Source organism: Agelaius phoeniceus, chromosome 32, assembly GCF_051311805.1.
Source record: "Agelaius phoeniceus isolate bAgePho1 chromosome 32, bAgePho1.hap1, whole genome shotgun sequence".
Classification (NCBI taxonomy): Eukaryota; Metazoa; Chordata; class Aves; order Passeriformes; family Icteridae; genus Agelaius; species Agelaius phoeniceus.
The window spans coordinates 1,907,365-1,923,256 of NC_135296.1; the positions used below are offsets into that span (position 1 = coordinate 1,907,365).

At 49.9% G+C, this 15,892-nt stretch overlaps 1 protein-coding gene across 1 annotated transcript in view; it reads left to right on the top strand.

The window, feature by feature from the left end:
* The first annotated feature begins 571 nt into the window (after positions 1–571).
* Positions 572–15,892, top strand: part of LOC129133504 (uncharacterized) — a 148,063-nt gene continuing 132,742 nt past the window's right edge. The window contains exons 1-3 of the mRNA XM_077192283.1: positions 572–900; positions 1,319–1,400; positions 1,587–2,370. Coding sequence (XP_077048398.1) covers positions 1,346–1,400; positions 1,587–2,370 — 839 coding nt within the window. The 5' untranslated portion in view covers positions 572–900; positions 1,319–1,345. The remainder of the gene's footprint in view (positions 901–1,318; positions 1,401–1,586; positions 2,371–15,892) is intronic.

Here is a 15,892-nt window from a genome sequence, read left to right on the forward strand (position 1 = left end):
GCTGGGTTTCACTTGGACACTTTGGAGCACGAATCCCCAGCCCATATTCTCTCTGCGGTTGCTGTTTCCATGTTCCACGTGCCATTCCCATATTCTCTTCCCTGGTCCTTGTCTCCATTTGCGGACCCTGTCCTCATCTCTGGTCCCCTTCCTGGTCCCTATCCCCTTCCCCGGTCCGATTCCCGGCCCCCATTCTCGGCCCCTGTCCCCATTCCCGGTGCCATTTCTGGTCCCTGTCCGCATTCTTGGTGCTATTCCCGGTCCCCATTCCCAGTCTCTGTCCCAAGACCCTTTCCTCTTCCCCGGTCCCATTCTTGGCCCCATTCTCGGTCCCCCTCCCCATTCCCTGTCCCCGTTCCCGGTCCCCTCTCACCGGATGCCGCCGCCATCGCTCCGGCCCCCGGCCCTCACTTGACCGAGGAAAGCCCGCGCTGCTCCCGCCGACCAATCCCAGTGCGCGATCGCTCCTGTATTTGCATAACCACGCCCTTCTATTTAGGCCCGCCCACCGCGGGCTGCAGCCGCCTCCGGGCGCTGTTTGCTCCCAGTTCCCTCCCAGTGCTCCCAGTAAGAGCGGGACTGGCAGGGAGAGCGCTCCCAGTTCCTTCCCGCTGATCTCAGGATCCGTACCCGGTGCTCCCCGGATCACTCCCAGTGCCGCGCGTGGCGCGGTTGTTTCGGAACGCGCCCGGGGCAGAGCGCGGCTGCTTCTGGGGCTCGGCACTGCCCGGGCCGGGCTGGGAACGACAGAAAAGCGGGTGGAAGAGGGACAGAGGAGGAAGAGGAGGAGCGGAAGGAAGAGGAGCAGCAGAACCACGTTGGTTTCCCCGCCGCCTTTTCCCGCCGCTCAGGCCGAAGCTCCCCCGGCTCCTGCTGCATCGCCCCCTCCAGGAGCCGCGGGTGAGCGGGATGGGGGAGCTCGCCCCGGATCCATCGGGAGGGTCTCCGGGAGGGTTTTTCGTGGGTCAGGGGATGTTTGCCTCTTGCAGTACCCCAAATCCGAACCGAAAATTTCCCCTGGAGGGAACATTGGGGGGGTTCTCACGTTCGCCCGGTACCAGCGTGTACAGGGGCGATCACGGATTTGGGGATACCCGGGAGAGCCGGGGGGAAACGCGGGAGCCCCGGAGCGGGGAGAGCGCAGAGGGGCGATCCCGGAGCCGTGGGACAAACCGGCTGCCTGGAGGGGTGGGGGAGGCTGGGCATGAGCGGGCTCCGGGCCCCCCGAGGCTGAAAGGGGCGCTGACTTCTCCAGCTGCACTTGGGCAGCGGGACCATCATTCCCAACGCGTTCAGCTCTTGTTTTCCCCCAAACCAGGATTTCCCATTCCCCAACCTTGGCCCGATGGAAAAGGAGGAGGCCGTGAGGAAGAGGAAGATGGCCGGGGAGCCCCAGGCAGGTGAGGAGGAAGTCAGTGCCCCTTTCCCCCTCTCTCCTGCTCCATCTCCCAGCCCAGCACGGCCCCCGGCTGCAGGACAACCCTGCTGCCAAAGCTGTCCTGCTGGGGACGCACTGGGGGGATCTCCTTGCCCTGCCCTGTGGCACAGAGGCAAATCCCATCCTCTCCTTGTCCTTCCTCCCCCAGACCAGGAGCTGAGCATGGAGAGCAGGGAGGACAAATCCCCACAGCAGAACCTCGTGGAAGAGGCCGTTTTGTGTGGCTCCACAGTGCAAGAATCTAACAGGGAGGAAAAGCCTTGGAGATCCCTCACAAGGAGGGGCTGCAAACGCAGATCACGGGGATCTGAGGAGGAAAGACCCACCCTGGGCCTGGGAGGTGGCCGGAGTTTGGAGCTGGGGGTTGATGAGCAGCTTCAGGATGGGGAGAAGCCCCACAAGTGCTCAGAATGTGGGAAGAACTTTAGTAAGAGATGCTACCTCGTCATCCATTGGAGAATCCACACAGAGGTGCGGCCATATGAGTGTCCTGAGTGTGAGAAGAGCTTCAGGAGGAGCTCCCACCTGACTGTCCACCAGAGGATCCACACTGGGGAGAAGCCCTACGAGTGTGATAAATGCAGGAAGAGGTTTCAGACCAGTTCTCATCTCCTCCAGCACCAGCGCATTCACTCGGAGGAGAGGCCCTTCCGCTGCCCTGACTGCAGGAAGGGCTTCAAGGACAACTCCACCCTCGTCAAGCACCGGCGCACCCACACGGGAGAGAGGCCCTATGAGTGTGATCAATGCAGGCAGAGGTTTCACACCAGCTCCCATCTCCTGCTGCACCAGCGCATTCACACAGATGAGAGGCCCTTCCGCTGCCCCGACTGCGGGAAGGGCTTCAGGCGCAACACCCACCTCACCAGCCACCGGCGCATCCACACCGGGGAGACGCCCTATGAGTGTCCCGAGTGTGGGAAGAGATTCCGGCACAGCTCAGCCTTGACCCACCATCAACGGAGCCACCACTAAGGGCAGCCCTGTGAGCCCTCCCGAGTGCAGGAAGAGCTTCGTGTGCTGCTCCAGCTCCATCCCCCATGGGAGATCCACCCTGGATGATCCCCAGTGATCCCCGGTGATCCGTGGTGCCGGTGATCCATGTTGGGAAGACACCTGGCTGGGGGGCTCCACATCCTCCTGTCTCCCTCTGGGCACCTGCACACATCCAAATAACAGAATAACATCCAAAATCCATTTTGTAGAGCTGGTTTGTCCACTCCTGACCCCAGAAAAAATCACTTTTTGCATCTTCTGGTGGTCTTAACAACACTGGATAGTCTTGGAGGTCTTCTCCAACGTAAATCCATCGTTTTAATTCTCTCTGACCCACAGACATCTTCCACAGCCAAATGGGGACGGACTAGGGCAAAACCCTCAATTTTCCAATTTTTGAGACAGTTGGGTGGAAACTCCTCCAAAAAAGGTTCTTCCCACCCACCCAAGCACGTGGATGCTCTGCCAGGATGGATACATAAATCTTTTTTTTTTCTGCCTTGAAACAAAAAGGTTTCTGTTCATTCCTTTCAAAGCCCTGAAACTGGGGTAGAAATAAAGGCATTGGACTAAGGCATGCATGGGGACATGTGGGGGACAATGACATGTGTAGGGCCATGGGGGGACATGGACATAGACAGGACCATGTGGGACATGGCGGAACACAGACATGGATGGGAACATGGGAAACATGCATGGGGACATGAACTGGGACAGCGTCAATGCCACCACTACAGTGCCACCAGCGCCTTCATCTTGCCATGGCAAAGCGCTGCCTGATGCAGTTCCTTCCACCACATCCCCGCTGTCACCACCGCGGTGTCCCAGCTGAATGTCACCACCTATCAGGGCAGATGGGTGGGGACATTGTTCAGCTGGTGACAAGTGGCCTGGAAGCAAGTGACAGCCACCAGGGTGTCCCAGGGCCATCACACTTACGGGACCTCAACTGCCCCTGGGGACAGGCTGGGGACAGGCTGGGGACAGGGGAAAAGGTCAGTGTCACCTGGCGGGTCATGTTGCCCTGCACTGGGTGTTACCAGAGGCGTCCTGGTGGCAGCATCCACACAGGTGTGGCAACATTGTCCCTTGATGTGTGTCATGGTTGCATCGTGTCCCTCCCCTCTGTAGGTCCCTATCCCCCACCATGGCTCCCTGTCACCCCTCTGTGTGTCCCTGTCCTGTCCCATGTGTCCCTGTCCCCTTCTGTGTTTCCCTGTCCCTCTCCCTATGTCCCTGCCCCCACCCCTGGTGGGCTGAAGTCCCCGAGGTCTTGGGGTCATGTCCTGCAGGGTCTCTTTGTGTCCTGCAGGGTGTCCCTGTCTCCCTCAGGATGTTCCCATGGCTGTTCCTGGCACTGACTGTCTGCGCCCACCCTGGCACAGGTGGAGTCATGCCACGACACCTGTGACACCCCACGACATCCCATGACACCCTTTGATTTTGAGTCCTTCCCCCTCCATTTTGGGTCCATTCCCCGTGCTATGGGTCCCACTTCAAACCACCCCAGAACCCCCCAAAATTCCTGACCCATGATGTCCACGCATCCCCCTGGAAGTCCCCCCAGGCTCTCGGCCACGGAACTATTGCTGGTGACATTGAGCCACAGGATCCACAGGCTGTCCCCAAGGGTGGCCCTGGCTGCTGCCTCCAGTGGCCCATGCTGCAGCAGGTCCCTCATGGTGGCCAGGACTGCAACCCCAAACATCAGTCAGTGACCCCAAAAATTCATCAGGGTTCCCAAAAATTCACCAGGGATCCCAAAAACTCCATTAGAGAGCCCCAGCCCCAAATCCATCATGACAGGTTCTGCATGCTGGCCGGTACTGCGACCCCAGAAATTCATCATGGATCCCAAAAACCCCCAAAATTCATCAGGGATCTCAAAAATCCATCAGGGATCCCGCAATCCCCTGCTGGGGACAATCCTGATGTGTCCCTTAAGGAGTTGAGGACACCCCCAGGATGTCCATCTGTTGTAGTGTGTTTTCTTAATTTGGCAGGTTCTCTGTGTAATTTGTGGTTTTGCAAGCCCTCTTTACTGTCCTCCCCGTTATTCAGTTTAGTTCTGTTTGTTACCCAGCTACTCCCTGCCAAGTTTCAAACGTCCCCCCCTTCTCAGCTGTTAACCCCTCCTGCCCCTACCTTTGCCCCAGAACCTTCCTTACTCCTCCTTCCATTAAATGTCAATCCCTCCCCGAACCTGCCCTCCCCTTTAGAAACTTCCCTGTCAGTTTTTATCCTTCGAAACCCCATTAGTTTACTCAAGCTGTTCTCCTCCCTTGAAATCCTTCGTTGTATTCCCTGCCTTGTGTTCCACCCCCAGTTCCCCCAATTAGCCAGAGATTTTATCCTCCCCAAGACCCCCCTGTTTATAAGCTATTGTCTGCCCTCTCTTCAGGGTCCTGGGATCCTGGACTCGTATTGCCCCTCAGCCCGCAGGGCAGGTTTTGCCCCCGAGCAAAGCAGCACGGGCCGGATAGCTCAGTCCCTCCTGGGGACAGAGAGTCCAAACACCCAGGCTGCTCGTAGCCATGGCTACCTTAAGCAAGCTTAGTGGATATCAGCTCTTTAGTGGTTATCAGCTCTCTTAGAATTCCAGCTCTTTGCTTGCTAAGGTGCCTGGCAGGCTATTGGGGGAAGCAGACGAGAGAGGAGAAGAAAGGTCCTGGCGTTCCACAGCGGTGCTTTTAGTGGGTGGTCTGTGAAGGGTTCCAGCGACGGCTCTTCTTCTGCCAAATGGGCTAAACCAGCCCCTTTTTATAGGGTACAAAGGGATCCAAATTTGTCCAATAGTAGGGGTTGGGGGAAAGTGACCTATGGGGTTACAGAGATAAGCTAGGGTCCGAGAGGTGGAAGACAGGAGCCGATTTTGCTATCTCACCGTGACTCAGCAATTCCTATCCTTAAGCCTCAGCCCTCCCTGGGGCCCTGGCCAATTCCATGGAGCCTGCTACAGACTCAGGGAGTTTTACCATCGAATAGAGTTCCCCCGGTTCCACCCCAGGGCCCGTGCTGCTGCCTTTTTGTTTCTGCGCCGAACCTCCCCTGGCAGCTGGGATTCTGCGGAGCTCCAACGGGGGCTCTGTCCCGGCCCTGTTATCATCCAGCCGGGACTCAGCGCCCCGCGACAGATCCGCCACATCCACCCCTCCCCGCCCTGTGTGTCCCCCCTCACCCTCCCTGCCCTGCGGACATTTGGGGACACCCCTCTCACCCAGGTGTCGCTTCTGGGGGTCCCTGGTGAGCTGCACGGCCACGGCCAGGCCGATGCCCTAAGGGCAGCCGGTGACAGTGTGGGCTGGGGGGTGGCCATGGTGTCACCGCCTCCACCCCGGGCAAAGGCTCTGAACGGGATCAGCGCTCATGTGGCACCGGGATCAGGGTCAGGACGGGGGACAAAGGGGGAAGTTAAAACCGCCAATCACTTGTTTTCAAAATTTTAAAAGTTTAATGGTAACAAAATGGTTATAAAAGTAGTAATAAAATTAGAGTAATAATAATTTGGACAAATTGAATTAGGAGAATATTAGACAATAAACACAAAGAGTTACGGACGTCTGGGTACCTCTTTCTGGGCAGCACGAGCCCGAAAAAGGACACCCGTAAACAAAGGATTAACCCTTAAAAACAATAGCCTGTTGCATATTCATCCACTTCATACATGATGCATAAATTCCGTTTAAATACAGGATTCTGTCTGGTCATCGGCAACTTCTTCCTCCAAATCCTAACAGCGCCTTCGAGGCGGGAAGAAGTTCGTTTCTTCTGGTAAGAGGGCAATAAATTCTTTTTCTCTGAAAGATTTAGGTGTCCTGGGGCTGCTATCTCACTGCGAGTCCTTTCTTTTTAAAAAAGTATCCTACGTAGCATCGTTTCTATTTTAACAATTTTTATAACCTAAAACTATATTTAACACAGTACTTAAGAGAATTAATACTGCATTACTTTCTAACACAACACATGAAATAATTATTTTAATATTTGCGAAAAGCCAATCATAAAATACATGCATTTTTCACAATCCCCACTCTTATTCTTTGTAAATCATTTGGCTTGAGCAATATTTCTTATCTACTTGCATCTTCTGGACTATGCTGGCAAAATAAAAGAGGGGATTACACAAGGAAGAGATATAAAAACAGTTGTAACACATAAAATGAAAGATCTTAATTTCTTCTAATGCATTACCCCACCAGCTAGGTTTTAGCATTGTTTTCTAATTATTTTGGACCAGTACCTGGGTTATTATATGCATATATTTTTTTTTTTTCTCTTTGATTTCTTTTGCTTTTGCTAGAATGACTTTTCTGTGGTCATCAATCTTCAACAATCTGATATATTAAACTTTCCACAAACACCCCCTTCTTTTGCCAATAAATAGTCTAAAGCCAGCCTATTCTGATACACTACAGGTTTCGTTTGGCTTAGCTGACTTGATATTAACTCTAATGCCTGGGTGGCTTTATTTGCTATCATTTCTATAACTGCTTGGAGTCTTGTAATACGACTCAATATATAATTTGGGGTCAATACAGAGTTAAAGTGCTGTGCTGGTTTTACCTTTATATTTACTATTTGTTTTTTTACAAAATCTTGAACTGTCTCTTCAAGATTAAATGTAAAACAAATCCATCTCTCTCCTTTTGGACATTCAATTCCAAATCTATTACCACTTTTTCCTAAGTTTCTTGTAATCTAATAATTTTCTCCTTTTTGCCTACAGGTTCTTAATTTGGATGGGTTATAACAGTGGCTGTTGACATAGGTGTGTGTAATAAAAGAGGAACTTTGGTTTCTTTCCATGTGATGCTTTCTGTAGCATTTGTGACACATCTTGCTGGTATCTCGAAAGGGAAAGGACAATAAATGAGTGCCAGAAACAGGAATAACAGAGCTCCATTATGGCTCCCACCTCCCATGCCTGTGAGGTTGCAACCCACAGCAGGTGTATTTGATCTTCTCAGTGGCAAAATACAGAGGCCAATCTGGTCTTGCCCTCTATTTCCTTGTCACTTTCTCTTAACTAGTTTCTAGGCAAATTGTTTTGGACACCCTTTAACTGTGGTCTCTTACCGTTCCTCAGGTATCTCTCATTCAACAGGCACTAATAATTCCCATCCACAAAACAAAGTTATTACTTTAACACTTTTTGCACTAAGAGCATAAATTTTGTGAACCACAATACTAATTATTCCCACAATTCAAGCATTTACTCATAACCCAGCTAGCATGTCCAGTATTGGAATGAATCAAATAAAGTTTACTAATGGAAATAGTAATTCCCCTTCCCCCCTGTACAATTCACAGGGAAGGTCAGAATACAAAAACAGTCTTGATCTTTTTATCTGAAGTATTCCTCCCCAAAGGAGATGTTTTATTCAGGTACTGCTTGAAACCAATGATATAAGCATTGTCTTACTTCTTACTTCAGTGTTATTCTTTGTACATTTCTTGGATCGTTTGGGTTTTTCTAAACTATTACCATTCAGTCCCCATTGGAAAGTCAGTTCGGTATCACCCGGTTTAAGTGTGATAGTCTATTCTTCAGGTTTCTTCACAAGTCCTTTGATTCTGTTGGCATGAATTCACCCTCTTTCCATGATTCTGATTGTTGCTTCAGTAGTACCTGGAAAGAACTTCCTAATAGCATAGAAATAAAAGAAAGACAATACTGCATTAACTTCTACCATTCGCTTTTCTTCTAAACTTTCTGGGTTTAGCTAAAAGCTTTCTCCACAGCAGCCTCTTCTTCTTCTATCCAGCTGTGCTAATAGCTGCAGAGGCAAATTCTTCTTTCTTTGAGTTACAGTTAGTTAAATAAGAAAAGCCTGACCAATTTCAACACGAGATGTATCACATCTATTGCTTTTTACTTTTTGGGCAGCATTTAATTGTTTTAGCCTTACAAACCCATTCTTCAGAAAAAAACAAAACAACTTATTTTTAACAGCAAACAAAACACACAAAAGAAAAAAACTAAAAAAAACCTTCTTACTTAAGAAAAACAACCTACTTTGTGAGGTTTGGAGAGTCATCAATCTCTGCTTTGATTTTATCTTTTAGTGCTAGCCCCCTCCCCATCTTTTCAGGCCTTGCTGTCAATGCTGTTCTTTGCCCTTCCCCCGGTGCTGCCACTTCGCTGCAGGGCCGGAGCAGGGGGGAGCAGCCACGGGCATGGGGACCCTGGGGGCTGCCTTGGGTCTCTTTTTCCCCCTCTCTCTCTCTTCTTCTCTCTCTTTCTCTTTCCTTCTCTCTCTCTAGTCCCCTTACCGGGGCCGACGCTGCCATCCTGGACTCGGGACCCCGGCAGTCTGGGAGCCCCCCCGGCAGTTCCGCCACGGAGCCAGCGCGCTCCTGCCCGGCAAACCCGTGTGTCCCCTGCTGCCAGCACCGCCGCCGGGTCACCTCCATGGATCGGTGCCTGCCACAGCCCCCGAGACCCCGCCGCTCGTAGGGAGCGGTCAGACACCTCCCAGCCTTGACAACCCCAAACTTGGCGTCTCCAGGTGCTCCTGACGTTCTTTTTCTTTCTCTAGTCAACTTACCCTCTTTTCTCTTCAAGGAGGGTCCGTCCTGCTAAACCCTTTCTGGACCCCAGTTCGGCATTGAATAACCCCCTAAACAACCATGTGTTGAGACACTTCCTTGCCTTTCATGCAAAAAACCCCCATTCACACTCCTGCTCTCTTCTAGCACCAAGATGTCATCCCTTCACATTCTAACATCTCAGAGTTTGCTAACCACCTCTCTACTTTAACTTCTCTCTTTCTTTCCTTCTTGCCTTTTTTTTTTTTTTTTTTGATTCAACACACCTCAGACGGTACGAGGTGAACTTAACTAATTTACTTCTAAAAGTAAGCTTAGAAATTTCTTTTACTAGGATTCCAGTAGCTATTATAACTTAAATACATACTGGCTAGCTGTGGCTTACTGGGCCTAGCATCTTTTGATATATAAGCTACTAGATATTTTTTACTCTTCTTCACTCCTGAATTAAAATTTTATTAGCTACTCCATTTTCTGTATTTATGTATAAATGATAAAGGATTTTCAAACAAGGGTAAGCTTAAAGCTAGTACTTAGGCTAGTTTTAACTTAACTCTTTTAATTTAACAATATCTTCTTTGGTCTGTTTTATATCATTTCCTTCTGTCAATTTTTTTCATACACAAATTTTGCTACCTGTGTGTATCCCTCAATCTATAATCTATAATATTTCAATAATCTAGGTAATTTTCTGATCTCCTTCTTTGAAGAGGGAGGGAGAAGGAATAAATTCTTGCAATTTTCTCATGGTTGGGTTTCCAGCTACTTTTATTTATTAAGTGTCTAAGATATTTTACCACTGGGTAGTGAGTCTGAGCTCTTTTATTAACCTCCCTTAAATCTTGTACTAGTCTATAACTCCCATCAGACTTTACTGGGGGAGTAGGGATATTATGAGGAGACATACAAGGTTCTAATGCCCCATCCTTTATTAGTCCTTCTATTACTGGCTTCAAACCTTCCTGTCCCTCTAAAGATACAGGATACTGACGTACACGTATGGGACAATCTTCTCTCTCAATTGTAACCCTTATGGGGTTGATATTTAATCCTCTCCTATCTCCTTCTCTAGCCCAAACTTCTTTGTTGATTTTTTTTCCTTCATCTTCTTGGCCTAATTTTAAAACTCTAGCTGTCATTTTCCCATTTTCTGATATAACTCCTATTCTTAATTGAACTTGTAAGACTCTTCCCAATAAATTGCTACCTGCCCCTGGGACCAATAAGACATCTCCCATCCAAATTCTAGTTTCTTCTCTCAATTACCACATCTTTAATGACCAGAAATGTAAAACTTTCTCTTTTTGCTTTTGTTACTTTCACTATATGTTTGCTCACACTGTAACTTTTTGGAACATATAACAGGCAGGTTCTCTCTGCCCCTGTGTCTATTACAAATTCTACTTCTTCTTGGGGACCCACTTTTAAAGTTATCACAGGCTCCAGATGGTATTTGTCCCTCAAAAAAAAAATAAAATTAGAGCTTATGACCTCCCTATTCCTCCTCTGTGCCCATCTCTTTAAAGATTTTCAGATCTTCGGCTTACTTAGGACCATTTTCCTATTTCTCTTAAGTTTGTTTATCTATTTAGTTGGAGTTTTTTCTTTCTCCTCTAAAAGCTGTCCCTCAAAAACCTTTTGTTTTTGCATTTCGCCTTTGATATGCTGTCTCATTTATTCCCTTGGTTATGTAATTACAATAATTATTCATGTGTTTACACCCCTCCTCAATATTTTAACTTTATTTAGGAGGTAGAGTTGACATTTTGTCTTCTCTGGGGGTCCCCGTGGATTATCTTTTTCCTAAGCTTTTATTTCAGTTGCTCTGATTAATTACCTTTCTTCTTGAGAAAAATATTATTTTCATTACAGACTGCATTTCTTCTCAAGTATAAATGTTTGGACCTAAAAATTGGTCTAATTGTTCAGCTATGCCTATGGAATCCTCTAAAAATCCCTTTTATTTATTTCTTAAAATTTCAGACCTCATTCGAAGTCAAAGGAGCATTTACAAACTCTGGTCTGTCCCTTCCTATGAGAACCTCTCTTAATGGAAATAGATTAATCCCTTTATCCCATTCTTTTTGGATTTTTATCTTCTATAGCCTTTCTCCCATATTTTTAGGATGAATCAGGAGAGGGCTTTCTTTTAACTGAACTTTTAGTGTTTCGATAAGGTGATTCCTTTAGAGAGTTCCCCTGAGCAGCTGGAGCTGTGGTTACCAAGGGAACGGAGCTCAGGGCAGGACGGGGGACTCGGCACAGCTCCGGGTCTGGGTGCTCCAAAGGTGGGGTCTGCAGCCGGGATCGCCCGAGGGGATCGGCACAGCTCCGGGTCTGGGTGCTCCAAAGGCGGGGTCTGCAGGGGGAATCACCCGAGGGGATCGGCACAGCTACGGGTCTGGGTGCTCCAAAGGTGGGGTCTGCAGGGGGAATCACCCGAGGGGATCGGCACAGCTATGGGTCTGGGTGCTCCAAAGGCGGGGTCTGCAGGGGGAATCACCCGAGGGGATCGGCACAGCTCCGGGTCTGGGTGCTCCAAAGGCGGGGTCTGCAGGGGGAATCACCAGAGGGGCTGTGTCGTTGAAACTCTTTTTGGTCAGCCTCTCAGGAGAGCTCTTTACCTCCTTAGCAAGGTGGACTGGAAGGTGAATACATTCAAAGTCACAACCGGCCAGCTCACACAATCTTAACCTGGCCTTCCAGATCAGCTGAACTATCAGCTCCTGTGGCTGTGTGATGGTTTTGGATCGCTGATGGGAGAGGAAAACCCACTCTATGATTAGAAGTGGATCCTTTTGTACTTCAAACCACTGGAATATCAACCTGTGTATATGTGGTAACTTCCCCAAAACAATGAATTCGCAAGGCAACTCGGGCGTATAACGATGAGCCTGCCTCTCAGCCAAAGCCTTCTGCACTTTTTGGAGGGCAGTTTTTGCCTCTGGGGTCAGTTCCCTGGGAGAGGCTAGCTCTCTCTCTCCCTTCAGTAAATTGAGAAGGGGAGCTAGGTCCTTGTTGGTGGGACCCAGCCAAGGCCTGACCCAGTTCAAAGACACAAGGAATGGAGATCTGCTAGGGTTTTGGGATCAGTCTTAATTTCCAATTTCTGTGGAACAATGGTCTGTGTAGTGATTTGCAAGCCCAGGTAATTCCAAGGTGGCATCCTCTGAACCTTGTTTTCCTGCAGCTGGAATCCAGCAGAGGTTAAAACTTTAACCACTAGGTCAAGTGCGTCTTGGAGTATTGTGTCATTGGGGGCACACACAAGCACATCATCCATGTAGTGTAGGATGATTGCCTCTTTTTTCTGGGCGTGCACTGGGGACAGCAATGAAGCCACGTACCCCTGGCAGATGGATGGACTGCATTTCATCCCCTGAGGCAATACTTTCCAGTGGTAGCACTTCACTGGGGCTTTTCGGTTGGTGGTGGGAACCGAGAAGGCAAACCGTGGTGCATCCTCCGGGTGTAGGGGAATATGGAAGAAACAGTCCTTGATGTCTAGGACAGCCAATTGCCAATTTTGGGGGAGCATCACTGGGGAGGGCATCCCTGGCTGGAGAGACCCATGTCCACAATTCTCTTGTTTATTTCTCTTAAATCATGGAGAAGCCGCCACTTATCCTTCCCTGGCTTTTTTATTACAAAGACCGGGGAATTCCAGCAGCTAGATGTCACTTCAATGAATCCTTTAGCCAATTGTTCTGCCACAAGCTCCTCGAGCGCCTCTATCTTTTCATCACTGAGTGGCCACTGTTTTACCCAGACTGGGTCATTTTTCAGCCATGTTAACTTGTGGACAAGAAGCTCAACAGTGACCGCTTAAAAAAATCCTGGGGTGTCTTAGGGATGACCAATTTCACCCCCCAGTGGGACATGGTGTCTCTACCCCACAAGGGAGCTTTGTAATTAGTAACAAATGGACGGACACTGGCCAATTTTCCGTCTGGTCCCTCAATTTGCACAATGCTCTCTGATATCTTTGCCAATGTGAATCCTCCTACACCTTGGATTTGACCAGCTATGGGCTGCAAGTCCCAATGTGATGGCCACAACCTTTCAGGTATGATTGTCACATCTGCCCCTGGGTCAAGCAACCCTTCCACATGGAGATGTTCTGTTCCACGCATTAGGTTGCAACCCATAATGGGTTTGTCCTCGACAAACACTTCTGCCCAGTATACACCTGGTGCCTTGTCATCTAATGAAATTTCTGGTGGAATAGGAATGGCCTGGGTGATGATTTGCCCCTTGGCCAAATAGAAGGGTGGCTGTGGACAGGGCACCAGGAGAATGAGGTTAGGTATGTCCCCTTTGATGGTCATGGGAGCCACCTCAATCTCCATGGGTGTGTGTGCAGTGTCCCCAATAACAAAGTACTCACTGTCCAATCTTGTGCGATCTTTTGTCAAGCTCTGCAAGTCCTCTGGCAGGTCCACTCCAATGACCGTCCACTGGGTAGACCTGAAAGCAAAAGCTTTGGTGGACACAAGCTTGAAACGCTTGTGAGGCCACCAGATTTTATCCTGTAAATTGTTATTTTGTATTCCTGCACCCCGCTTCCCTTCCTCCCCATTTTCTGTTTTGAGGGAGGTTTCCCCTTCAGGGAAGCCCGCTGCACTTATGTCGTGGCGCGGGGTGGGTGCACGCTGGCATCGGCATTTTTTGGTGTGAAGGGTGTCTTTTGTTGCTGGCTTTGGGGGCAGTCCTGGGCAAAGTGTCCTGTTTTTTTGCATATGAAGCAAATGACATGTTGAAGTTGTTCTGGTGACATCGGTTGCCTCCTCACTCCTGGAGATACAGCTGCCACCGTCTCTGGGTTTGTCGGCCTTGACCATACCTCCCATGCAGCAAACAGTTCTGCCTTCCTAGCACAGGCTTCCATCATCTCTGCCAGTGTAGGTGGGGGGTTGAGAGGCAGTCCCAGGAGCACCCTGCTGCAGACTTCATTGGAATTCCTCTGTGCCATCTCTTTCACTATCTCTATCTGTATCTTGGAGTCCCATACTTGTCTCTCAACCTGTTCACGGAGTCAGTCGACAAACTGCAAGAAACTTTCTGAAGGAGACTGTTTAATGTCAAGGAAACTACCACTAGCTTCAGCAGTTGGTAGCTGGTTAAAAGCCTTATCTAGAAAGATAAAAATCTAAAATCTAAAAATCTTATCTAGAAAGAATTTTGACAGCACCTGAGCTTGGTCCTCAGGCTTAGCCCACTCCCCTTCGCCGCACAGATGTTCATAAGTAATGTTATTATTCTCTAAATCTTTGGCACCCTGAGGCATTTGCTTAAGTTCTTCCACGAGATCCCTGAGAGATCTCTTCCAGGAGCTTTCCCATAGATCGAATTCTGACTGGGTAAGCAGGCACTGGAAAAGGTCTACAGTGTCAGCAGGAACAAATTCAAGGGACGTTAATGTAGCTCTCATCATACTCCTAAAAATTTCACTATTTGTCCCAAATTTGAATTGACTTTTACATAACTCACATTTTTAGTGATATGAGGAGGGCTGGTAGGATCTAGGACCAGCCCTACCACCTGTGTATTCAACAGGGGCTACCAAGGGGATGACTTCTTCCTTCCTGTTTTGGACGCCAGGATTTCTCCCTTCAGCCCCACCCCCATGGGACGGGGCAGGGGGACCACCCCCCCTCCCCCAGCCCCACTGCCTTGGGAAGCAGGCAGGGAAACACCCTTCACCCCACCCCCATGGAGACCGGGAGAGGGTACACCCCCTGCCTCTGCCCCTCCCACCCCAGCGCCTTGGTAACTGGGAGGAGGGACATCCCCTCCCCCTGCCCCACCCCCGTGGGAATCGGGCAGGGACCCACCCCCCCAGCCCTCAGCCCCACCACCTCAGACATCGGCCCCACCCCCCAGCCCTCAGCCCCACCCCCTCAGCCCTCGGCCCCACCCTCTTGGGACCCAGGTAAGGGGGCATGGAGAACAGGCAGGGGGGCGGGGCAACCATGGGAACCAGGGGCGGGGTCACAGCATGATGTAATGGGGGCGGGGACACAAAGGCAAGGGGAGGAGCGTCCAAAGGAAGGAAGGGGTTGTGGGAAGGGGACAGGTGGGCAAAAGGGATTGTGGGGAGAAGAAGGGTAGGGGGAGGGCTGAAACACGTGGATGCCGCCATTTTGGGCTCCGGCCATGTGGTCAGCAGTATCCTGAATGCCAACCTTGTGGTCGCAGCCATTTTGGGAATGGGGCGTTAGAACAGGACTTCGGGGTAACAGGAGCTAGGTTAGAGGGGTGCAGGGAAGGTTCTCTGTCAGCCTGAGCACAACTGCCAGGGCCAGGGTACTGGGAGAGAGGTGGGAAGCCAGGGGAGCAGTGGCAGTGCCAGGTACCCTGAAATTGCCAGAAAGCCTCGCTCCTCTCTCTCAGTTCAGGGGCAGAGGGTTTGGGGAGAGGGGTAGGGGAAGCTGCAGGAGGGGAGATTTGCTCTGGCTGTCCTTTCAAATCCCTCCTCAGGACTTCTTTCTGAATTACCAGGAACACAGGGAAAAATTGAGACACCGTCCCATCTCCCTGTTCCACTTTAGCTGTTAACATGGCTCCAATTTTATCCCAGGCAGAGACAGAATTCTGTCTTTACCAGACATTCTGCTGGGTAAACTGAGGGAAATGAAAAGATATCCAGTGAACAAACCGTTTCAAAACTGCTTTGGAAACCGTAACATTTCCACTATTTGGGTTTCTAAAATTGGGGTATAAACACTCCTCTGTGCCGCAGAAAACTTAGCACCCATATCTGCTTCCTGCAGCACGTAAATCTACCTTCTTTACAGTGAGCACAAACAAAACTGAAAGCACTGAGTCCACAGCCAATCCGGGAAAATCCGGGCAGCCTCTTCCCCGCCCCTTCTCCCCGGGGGAGAGACAAGCTGCTTGCGTAGAGAC